The sequence below is a fragment of the Euprymna scolopes genome, chromosome 44 (genome assembly GCF_053919585.1).
Source record: "Euprymna scolopes isolate OS-2025 chromosome 44, ASM5391958v1, whole genome shotgun sequence".
In the NCBI taxonomy this organism is placed as follows: domain Eukaryota; kingdom Metazoa; phylum Mollusca; class Cephalopoda; order Sepiida; family Sepiolidae; genus Euprymna; species Euprymna scolopes.
The window spans coordinates 55,865,120-55,877,201 of record NC_136525.1 but is presented as its reverse complement, the minus strand read 5'-3'; the positions used below and the strand labels follow the sequence as shown (position 1 = coordinate 55,877,201).

Below are 12,082 nucleotides of genomic sequence, written 5' to 3'. Positions count from 1 at the left end.
TTATTTCCTTCACCCTTAACTGGGCACTTTTCTACAAGGAGGGGTCGCTTTTTTCGCCAATATTTTCGAAAGTCATCCCCTCTTTTTGATTGACTAGCCTTAATTTAAACCTTCGCCTCTTCCAGTAAACATGAGTTGGAACAATTACATTGAAAGCATTGCCAGGACCGCTGCGAAGAAGGTAGGCTCTCTCTCTACCGTGCTAGAAAACTACTAACAACTGAAAGTATCCTGTACCTCTATAAGACCACCATTCGCCCATGTATGGAGTATTGTTGTCATATTTGGGCTGGTGCATCTGCTACTAGTCTCTCGCTCCTAAACAAGGTTCAAAAATCACCAAAAGTCCTGAACTGTCATCTAAGCTTCAGCCTCTATCCCATCGACGAAATGTTGCATCCCTCTGCCTGTTCTATAAGTATTTTAATGGTGAATGCTCTGACAAACTGCAAGCACTTGTGCCCCCACGATGTAAACACCCTCGACAAACCTGACAGGCAGCTAAATCCCACCCCCACACAGTAGAGATCCCTAGATGTAAAAGAGCTTTCTATTCCAGTAGTTTCTTCCTCAGAACCGCTAGACTTTGGAATTCCATTACAGATCCCTGCTTCCTCAACTGTACTGACATGCAGAAGTTCAAGTGTAATGTGAACGGACATCTTGCTGCCCAACTCCCTACATAGTACTCCAGTAGGTGCTGCCCCTGATAGTAGCCCCCTACACCAAAGTGACAATGTGCCTTGTTTGGGGTGAAAATGTAATTAAAAAAAAAAAAAAGTTTGGCAATAAACACAACACTTTTTTTTTTTTTCACGTTCATTTCCTCTTTCGCGGTACAAGTTTGAGCCTGCCCACTTTTTCTTTTTTGCTCACAAATCTCCAAACACCCAGGCAACGCCAGGCACCTCGGCTAGTATTTAATAAAATTCTGTCTTTTTGTTTCGGAATTTTTTAGATGAGGATTTATGATTTGGATTATTCGGACTACTGTTCTCATCTTGGATTGTTATCTCACAATGTTTCGGTCAGTGTAACCTTCGATCTTCTTCAGGTGTAGCTTGTCGAACTCGGGTATCTGTACAGAATTTCGAACAGAACCCGTTATTTAATCCATGGGAGGAGAGGGGGGGGTGCAAGAATGTTGTGTAAAAAAAAAACACTCAAGATGAGAACAGCAATCCCAAGGATGCAAATATTACAAACTAGCGGGGGTACCCGGCGTTGCCCGAGTGTTTGTTTCCGGACGGGGGGGGGGGGGAGTTTTAAAAAATGTTATGGTAGGTAAGTAGGAAGGATCAAACCCGGAGTCATGAGTAAAAGTAGGAAAATAAAGTGTGAAAAAAAAAAAAAAAAAAATATCTGCAACGTTAACAGTTCGGCCACCAAGAAAAGTCCATTCCAGTTGTTTAGGAAAAAAAAAAAAAAAACGACTACGGTAGGTCGGCGCGAACGTGAAAATATAATGTGAATTGTCCAGCATGCTAACCACTATGCCACAGAGCACTGCAGCTTAGTTTAGTGATTTTAAATAACTTCACATGAAAGAACTACGAAGCCAAACCGCTGTTCTCTTCTCAACTGTTCCTTGTGAATGATCCCCAAACGGTGTTAAGTGGTGGCAGGGGGAGGAGGAATTTATTAGAGAGAAAATATTTTACCACTTCCATTGATCTTAACCGATTTTGGCCGTGACTTCGCAGCAGAAAAAGTATAGAAATCTAAGATTATCGAGGAATTTGAGAAATAATAAGCCTATAACACACCTCAGATATTGTTCTGCCGTTTGTGCATATTATATTTGCATGAAATATCTTGATTTTTAATCCTATTTAGGTCAAAATCCGACGGGGAAAAAATGAGTTCATTTTATTTATATAGAGATAATTTATCCTCATCTAAAAAGTTCAGAATCATAACAAAACTTCCACTGTTTCTGAATTTTTGAGATGAGGAGAAATTATTTGAACAATGTGGAACAATAAAGTTGTCACCCTAAAGAAAACAACACTTATGAAGAATTCTTGGTAAAATTATTTATTACAAGAAATGGAAGTCCATAACAATTAAATGACAGTCACTCGGATGGAGTACTGCTGCCACATCTGGGCAGGAGCTGCTAAAAACAGCCTATCCTGCTTTGACAGAGTACAAAATACTTTGTGGCTTAGTGGGGGATGCCCTTTTCTCTTCCCTGCTACCACTCTCCCACAGAAGAGACGTTGCGAGCCTGTTTTTGTTTTATCGTTATTTCCATGGCAAGTACTCATTTGAGCACCAATCTCTGGTCGCCCCTCACCAATCTTCCACGATAAACACCCGTCTAGCTAAAACCACTGTCAATAATTTTCCCCACTCTTTTTCTGTGCCTAAATCAAAACGTAGATTCCATGAACAAATCTTCTTTCTTAGAAGTGTATATATTATTAAAAGACAGACAAATATGCACAGTTATTAATTTAATTTCCCTTTTTCTTTTTTTCAGATAACTAAGAAAAAATCCGTTCGGAGAAAAAGTGCTACTTCTTTAAGCAATAGTAAGTATTTGGTTGAGGAAAAAGTGTGTGTTCTAAAATGGGAGTTTTGTTTTTTTAGTCGAAATCTGCTTTCTTTTTGAATGCAGCATTTTTTTCAATACAACATTTTTATAAATATAACATTTTTTATTAGTATATACCATTTTTTTAAATACACCATTTTTTTAAATGCAACATCTTTTTTAAATGCAACATTTTTATAAATACAACATTTTCTTTTTAAATACACCAATTTTTTTAAATACATTTTTTTAAATGCAGCGTTTTTTTAATACATTTTTTTTATAAATACAATATTTTCTTTTGATATACACCATTTTTTTTAAATAAAACATTTTTTTTATTACATATACAACAATTTTTCATATACAATATTTTTTATATACAACATTTTTTTTAATATCTTTTTAATATATGACATACGTGTCCTGCTCATCTGTGCTTAGATGTTTTGATATCAATAACTCTTGTTTGTTGGCAGATCCAGATGTTTGTCTTTCTGTCTTGTAGTGTGATGACTAACATTATCCTCTCGATCTTTCTTTGTGCTACAGCCAAGATTTCACTTTGGCAAGTTGTCAGTGCTCGTGTTTCACTACCATAGATCATCACAGGTAGTACATATTCATTGAAGATCTTCCCTTTCATTTACATATTTGCTTTTCGATTTCTCATGATATTTTCCACTCGTGGTTAACCGTGGCTGAATGTATACGGTCCTCGCTAATGAAGCTAGAGATGGCTTCTGTTGCCGGGTTTGTATCTATCGATTGGTGTTAATTGTGACACCCTGCACTGATGATTCCCGAAAGGATGAAACACTAGTGTCGGTTGATATTTAATATAGTATTATAGTAAATAGTTATATTCATATATATATATATATATATATATATATATATATATATATATGAATTGATAATGAATATTTTCAAGTGCATTTTTTGTGTTTGTTCTTTTTTTAATATTTTCAATGTATTTTCTTCTCAGGTTCCACCTGTCCTGCTAAACCTGCTGATAAAAAGGGTTCTTCAAAGAGTAAATCGGTTCATCTGGGTAAAAAGCGGAAACTCAAAGAAGTAAGCTCAGTTCTTTTACATCTCAATGAATATCTTAATCTATATAAATATTGAATATTTATGATCTATATAAATAAAACAGTAGATGTATGTATGCGTGTCTGTCTGTATGTAAATATTTAACCACTAAAATCAACTACTGGTCACATGACACTGAAATTAATAAGAAATAGTAATCATACACAAAAGATGGTTTATAACGAGTAAAATCTTTGTTTGGATGGATGAATAATATGTACAGACATATATTGGCAAGTCAAAATGCAAGATGTTCATTTCAACTTGCCGACATATTTTTATTTCTTTCTGTGCATGCTCGAATTCCATTCATTTCTCCAAGTCGTTTAATATTACCTCTTTCTTTTCTGTCTCTCGATAGCTACATCAGTAGGAGACATGGCTGGAGTACTAAATATTTTGGTTTAAATTTTAGCTGATGACATCCAAGTCATTTTTCTTTTTTTTTAGTTTTGAAATTACTACTATATATTAGGTACAATATAATTTTAAAATTACTACTATATATTAGGTATAATATAATTTTAAATTACTACTATATATTAGGTACAATATAATTTTGAAATTACTACTATATATTAGGTACAATATAATTTTAAAATTACTACTATATATTAGGTATAATATAATTTTAAATTACTACTATATATTAGGTACAATATAATTTTGAAATTACTACTATATATTAGGTACAATATAATTTTAAAATTACTACTATATATTAGGTATAATATAATTTTAAAATTACTACTATATATTAGGTACAATATAATTTGGAAATTACTACTATATATTAGGTACAATATAATTTTGAAATTACTACTATATATTAGGTACAATATAATTTTGAAATTACTACTATATATTAGGTACAATATAATTTTGAAATTACTACTATATATTAGGTACAATATAATTTTAAAATTACTACTATATATTAGGTACAATATAATTTTGAAATTACTACTATATATTAGGTACAATATAATTTTGAAATTACTACTATATATTAGGTACAATATAATTTTGAAATTACTACTATATATTAGGTACAATATAATTTTGAAATTACTACTACATATTAGGTACAATATAATTTTGAAATTACTACTACATATTAGGTACAATATAATTTTGAAATTACTACTATACATTAGGTACAATATAATTTTGAAATTACTACTATATATTAGGTACAATATAATTTTGAAATTACTACTATATATTAGGTACAATATAATTTTGAAATTACTACTATATATTAGGTACAATATAATTTTGAAATTACTACTATATATTAGGTACAATATAATTTTGAAATTACTACTATATATTAGGTACAATATAATTTTGAAATTACTACTATATATTAGGTACAATATAATTTTGAAATTACTACTATATATTAGGTATAATATAATATCCAATGAAGAATTGGCTCTGTAATAATAAATTTGAAATCTGCATTAAAATATATTTGAGCATATATTATGACCTGGCAAGGCCGCGTAACTCCCTCCACCCGCTAGTATATTAATAAAAATACTCGTTTTTGTTTACTTTAATTCAAAATTTTAACAAATTCACTTTTCCTACATTTAAAAGCACTGTAAAATTCCAAACATAAAAAAACATGACGTTTCTGAATTTTTGAGATGAGGATTGGTTACTTCTATTATTAAGGACCCATGGCGCAGTGATCAGAACACTTGGTAAAATCAATTGTAAAAAGTGATATTCTCCTGAAGGTTGAAGGTTCAATCCTCAGTGTAAGCGACCGAAAAATTTAATGCATCCAAAACCAAACTCCTATCCTTACATCATCAACGCTCTGATCCCCAGCTGGCATCAATTGTGATGGATGGCTCTCGTCTGGGTGAGGCCCCGTGTTTTGACAAGCTTCTGGGTTTGACCTTTACTCCTGATCTGAAATGGAACACGTACATCAAGTCTGTTGCCAAGGTCGCTGGAAAGATGGTGGGATCCTTCTACCGCTCCAGAAGATATCTCACTACTGATGCAATTCTCTATCTATATAAAAGCCAAGTACGGCCAAGGATGGAATACTGCTGCCATATCTGGGCAGGAGCTGCCAAAAACAGCCTATCATGCCTTGACAGAGTACAAAATAGACTTCGTGGTTTAGTGGGGGATGCCCTTTTCTCTACCCTGCAACCCCTCTCCCACAGAAGAGACGTTGCAAGCCTATCCTTGTTTTATCGTTATTTTCATGGCAGGTGCTCGTCTGAACTCCAATCCCTGGTCCCCCCTCGCCAATCTTTCACGAAAAACACCCGTCTAGCTGAATCCACTGTGAAAAATTTCCCCCACTCTATATCTGTGCCTAAATCAAAACGCGGATTTCATGAACAAAGCTTCTTTCTTAGAACTGCACGCCTGTGGAACTCTGTTCCGTCTGCCTGCTTCCCTCCCGACTACAACTTGGATGTCTTCAAGTCTAATGTTAACAAATTCCTAATGAACCGCCCCCTTAAGTAAACACTTCATCAAATCTCCTCACTAACATAATGTACTTGCAATAACCCTTATCCCTGAGTGGCTTCCGGGCCTTGATAAGTGGTGATCTCTGTGTAAAAAAAAAAAAAAAAAATACAATTGCGAATTACTTAGGACCTCTATCCAGCCATGGCTGAAGGAACAAGAGCACTCTACCCCCATTAAGTAAATAAAGGGTTCCACTCGTAATTCCCTCCAAATTACCGAGTTCAACAGAAACATTCCCAAGTTCAACAAAATACACCTGAAGAAGGTTGGAGGTTACATCAACCAAAACGTTGTGAAAATCACACTTAAGACGAGAACAGTCATCTGATATGAATCCAAATAATACGAATAAGAAAACATTTTTAAAGTAAATTCGGTGCTAAGAGATTTTTTTCTATTTTTAGTGAATTGCATTTATTTTTCCTTATTGCCGATAGTCTATAGTCTTATGGAAAGTGTTTGACTGAGCTTCAATCTATGGTCCCCCCTGGCCAAACTTTCACAAGAAACACTCGTCTAGCTGTAAACACTATCAATAATTCCCCCCACTCTTTATCTGTGCCTAAACCTAAACGTAGATTCCATGAACAAAGCTTCTTTCTTAGAACTGCACGCCTGTGGAATTGTCTTCCGTTTTCCTGCTTTCCGGCTGACTACAATATGTTTGTCTTCAAGTCTAACGTAAATAAGTTCTTGATGAGCCGTTCCATATAAGTTATCAAATTTACCAAATTTTCATTACTAATGATTACTATATTGTCCAATTTCTACTGTATACTCTTTAACCCTTATCCTTGAGTGGCCTCTTGGCCTTGATAATGTGGTGATGCCTATGTAAAAAAAAAAAGAAAAAAATTTTCATGTGTAGAGATCACACTGGCATGTGTGTAATTGTAACAAAATCAATATTTCTACATCTAAAATCACTATAGAATTGAAGACAGAATATTTTTAAAGCCAAATTTGTTGCTTATTTAAAAAAATAAAGAAAAACTTTTGTCACAGAATAAGATGTTATATTCCAAAAATCACAAAAATCAAGAATTTTTTAAATTATTTTAAACAAAATCAAATTTTATAATTTCTAGCTTTTTTTTAGCAGCCACTGATAAGCCATTGAAAAGAAATAGCTGAATAGAGTTGTCCACCCTTGATTCCAATCAAATATGGCAGCTAGTTTTCTCTCTCATTGAACATGTCATAAAATTTGATCAAGTATTTTTTTTTAATAAAGAAAATCAAATTATTTAATTTTCTTTAGTAAAAAAAAAAATACTTGATCAAATTACGTGATTTTTGGAATATGCTTTCTTCATTTTGTGTCTAGTACATGCATCTTAAAGACATTTCTGTATTTTCTTTACTTTTACTTTTTGCTGAATAAGCACCAGTGATATATATATATATATATATATATATATATATATATATATATATATAAATATATATATATATATATATATATATAAAAGTGAACATGTTTGTCTGTGTGTACATTTCCTTACCAAATAACTCTGTCAATTTTCGGTCTACAGACTCAAAATTTGACATACAGGGTATTGATATTTGGGAAAACCTTTTTAATCGGTTTTTGGCCAGAAATTTTGCTGTTAAGGGGTCAAAGTTCAATGATTTGACCTTTGAGAACTCTATCAAACTCCTCTGTCAATTTTAGGTCTAAACTCTTGAAATTTTATATATAGGTTACTTGGACATGGATCTAACTTTATAATTGGATTTGAGCCCAAAACAGTAAATGTTAAGGGGTCAAAATTGGGGTCAAAGTTTAAAAAAAATTTGATCTCTGCAGTCTCTAACAAATAACTCAGCCAATTTTTGGTCTAAACATTTGAATTTTTACATAAAAGGTATTCAGACATAGAGCAAGCTTTTTAATCGTTTTTTTTTTTCTGCTGAAAATTTGGCTTCCAAGGGGGTCAAAGTTCAAAAGATTTGACCTTTGCGGTCTCCAGCAAGCTATTCAGCCAATTTTGAGTCTAAACATTTGAAATTTTACATAAAGGGTATTCAGGTATGCAGCAAGCTTTTTAATCAGTTTTTGGGCAAAAATTTAGCTGCCAAGAGGTCAAAGTTTACAGAGTAACCTTTGCAGACTCTACCAAACTCCTCCACCAATTTTGTGTCTAAATGCTGCAAAATTTAGATGTAGGTTACCTGGACATGCGTCAAACTTTTTAATATATATATATACATTTGCACATAAAGTTATGAACAGCAGATAGGGCCTGAGCAAAGCCGGGCTGAACTGCTAGTATATATATATCTACTATTATATAAAAGGAACTTTGTGAATGAGTTTATTCCCTATGGTCTGTAGAATATGAAGATAGAATCTCATTCTAACATTTAAAAACGGCTTTATTGATCGTGTTCGTTAGTAAGAATAAGAAAACAGGTTAGTCGTAGAAAGTGTCCGTGTGTGGAGACGTAGATTAAAAATTAGACAGGCCTGTTGAAAGAGATTTTGTAACAGGTGAATGATTTACATCCGTGATTGCCTGACCACCCCATCGAAGTGGCGGACGTGAAGGAGTACACCTTACTGATCAGGGGCTGCCTGGTTTGATGCGGGTGGTAGCCACCCACTGGGGCTAAATAGCCCCTCACACCGTTGCGGAGGATCCAAAGCACCTGGTCGTGACGTCAATTTGACTAGACTTTTAACTCATAACTATCTGCCACCGTTGTGAGAGCCTGGGCAAAGAAACTCATGCGTTGCCCAAGTGGCACGAGTGGAACTTGACCAGAGCCAGTAGAACCCAAGGAAAGACAAGGTCGATATGTTGGTACCTACTCTGGCTGCAGGAGATGGCCGTTGGCTCATAAGAAGCTCATCCGACCTTTGATAGGTCTTGTTTTTGGTCCTGCTGGGTGTCCCCACACCCTCCTCACCCAGGTTACCCCAGGCAGGGGAGCCGGTTTAGTCGCCGACGACCCAACCATGAGGCAGCTAGCACTGGGTTACATGGTATCAGTGGAAGTCTAAGACTCAGCTGACTCTATGAAAGAGATAAAGTATGTGGAAATGTGCGTCATGGATGATTAGAGACAGTCCTATAGAAAGAAAGTTTGTGTGTATGCCGCACGGAAGTCTTTGTGCGGAGGTAACCATGTTGGCTTGTTTGTGTTCATGTCATAGTCGACCCCCAAGCGCTAAGCCTGAGTATGTTCTGTTGAGTCCCAAGAGAGAAGTTGTGGGGACAGGTCCGTTCCACGTGGAGTTGTTGTCAGTCAGCGATGATCTGGGAAGAAAGAGAGGGAGTGTGTTGCCGGTTTAACCTTTTATAAACTCAGTCATGTGACTGAGAGCTGGCTTCTGATTGGACAAGCCAGAAAGGAAGTGTATTCAAAATCTCCAGCTGTGAGAATTTGCTCTTGCTTGTGTTCCTTGCAATTTCGTTTGCTGCAGGACTCTAAAATGGCTGAGTTAATATTTTATGAAATTTTGCACAAAGTTACTTTATGTACTTGGCAGTGTTCCTAGATAGCTTTTGTATCGGAATGTCTTCGATGTATATTGATAATCGAAATAATCCAATGAAAAAAAGAACAAGTGATTTTTGACCAAAGTTAACACTTTACACAGCCTAACATCATAAGTGCAGTTGAAAAGTTTTATTACCATACAAGACGAAAGGCTCGAAATTAAAAGTCAACAGTAAGTTCTTTGATATAGGGCGCATTTGAAATTAATGTTTTTTTAAAGCGCAATTTAACAATAATACTTGACTTCTTTCATTTTAAACTTAAATTCAAACCATTTTCATTACCCAAGCAGTTAGACCAGACATATAAAATCAACAGTAGGTTCTTTGATATAACAGAGGCGCGTTCGAAATGTATGTTCCTATATAGTGCACAATTGATGCATGATATATGGCTTTTGCATTTTAAACTTTAATGCAAGCAATTAAAAAAATATAATTTTATAAAATAAACAATAGATTCTCTACAGTGCAATGTAGACTACAATGTATTGGCATGTGAAGCTTTATCTCAGTGCACTGCGATGGGTTTTGAACTAGACCAATCAATCAATTTGATTGAAAAATGGACAATTTCATCGATTTTGATTACAATAAAATATGGGAGTGTAAAAGATTTGTTGATCATCATTCAATCCTGGGCAACATCGGGTCTCCCTGTTAATAATAAAGAAATAAAAGAATAATTAGGTATGATAATTATAAAGAAATAAAAGAATAATTAGGTATGAAATTTAATATTTTGAGCAAGAAGGAAGGCTTAATCTTGATAATAACTGCTAATAATAAATAAAGAAAAGAAAAAAATCATGTTCATAGTGTATCTTCGTTTTATTTATTTTTATTTTATTTTTTCAGTACGAAGATCGTGATTACGACTCCATTCTCCACGGTAATTGGACAATGGAAATAGCCAAGTGCCGATTACATCAGTTCCTGGAACAGAATAAGATAAAAGCAGATTATGAATATTCCGAAGTTGGCGCTGATGACAATCGGTAAGTTGCTTCTTTCTAGTCTCAAGAGGCTTCTGGTGTGATATTATCGATGCTTCCTGTCCTTCAAGTGTTAAGATGTAAAAAGAAAAGGTTTAAAAAGAAGGAAACAAGTCTATCGGCAGAACAAATCTATATGAAGTTGTTCATCATGGCACACAAAAGAAAGCTAAAATGGGATTGTTTTTTTTTTTTTTTACTTACGTTCACCCCTAACAAGGCATATCGCCACTTGGACGTAAGGGGATACTATTTGGGACCTTGCTTAGGAAAGATTAACAAGATGTTGGTTTACATTACATTTAAACTTCTGCATATCAGTACAGTCAGGGAAGCAGTTAGCAAGAAATAAATTCCAAAGTCTAGCTGTTCAAGGGAAGAAACTATCAAAGTAGAAAGCTTTCTGGCATTTAGGGACCTCAACAGTGAAGGGGTATGATTTTGTTGCAAAGCGGGTTTGTCGGGAATATGCATGTCCAAGGGCTACAAGTGCAACGAGTTCATCAGAGCACATTCCATTAAAATATTTGTAAAACAGGCACAGAGATGCAACATTGCGGTGATGGGACAGAGGTTGGAGATTGATTGACGAAATAGCAACAATACTCCATGCATGGGCAAATGGTGGCTTTGTAGAAGCACGGGATACTCTCAGGTGTGAGTAGTCTTCTAGCACGATAGAGGGAACCCACCTTCTTTGCAGCAGCCCAGACAACGTCCTCAGTGTATTTGTCCCAGTTCATATTGCCCATGCATGGTAAGCTGAGGAACTTGAAGGAAGAATTCTCGAGTAGAGAGTTATTTGTCATGGATATCGGTGGTTGGAGAGGCTTCTTGTCATTGTTAAAGGAGAGCAGCTTAGTCTTACTAGCATTAACTGTTACCATCCATTTGTGGCTCCATTCCACTACAGTCTGGATGTCAATCAATGTGGAGTAATAACAGGAACAGCAGATCAGTGAATATATTGTAAAGTTAGTTTTAGAAGTGGCAGTAGATTTTGCAACAATCTATTATGGCTTTTGGAAAGTCTTGGGTTTGCAACAGTTGACAATAGTTGTGAGTTCAACACAGACGAACGCAGGAGATCAGGATGAGCTGACATCAACTAACGTAGATGTGAACGTTAGTGTGTAGAGAGTTGATGGTGTCACACCCACACCGCAACTGATATTTGCAGAACGTGTTGGAAGTTTGTTTCTCTTTTGTTTTTTTTGTTTTTTAATTTTTTTTTTTTTTTATTTTTTTTACATGGAGGTCACCACTTATCAAGGCCTGGAAGCCACTCTGAAATAAGGTTTATTGCATGTACAGTAATCAATGGGATAGTATCGTAATAATTGTTAGTATTGGAGATTTGATAAAGTGTTTTACTTAAGGGGGCGGTTCATGAGGAATTTGTTTATATTGGACTTGAAGACATCCAAGTTGTAGTCAGGTGG

The 12,082-nt window shown here is 34.9% G+C and overlaps 1 protein-coding gene across 3 annotated transcripts in view; it reads left to right on the top strand.

Annotated features, from left to right (window-relative positions):
• Positions 1-12,082, top strand: part of LOC145268855 (ATP-dependent RNA helicase A-like) — a 109,555-nt gene that overhangs the window by 9,332 nt on the left and 88,141 nt on the right. For 2 of the 3 annotated variants that reach the window (XM_080124535.1, XM_080124534.1), the window contains 3 exons: positions 2,486-2,537; positions 3,528-3,616; positions 10,504-10,643. In XM_080124535.1, coding sequence (XP_079980661.1) covers positions 2,486-2,537; positions 3,528-3,616; positions 10,504-10,643 — 281 coding nt within the window. Of the gene's footprint in view, positions 1-2,485; positions 2,538-3,527; positions 3,617-10,503; positions 10,644-12,082 lie in introns of those variants that run through there. The other variant, XM_080124536.1, reaches the window with a different exon arrangement.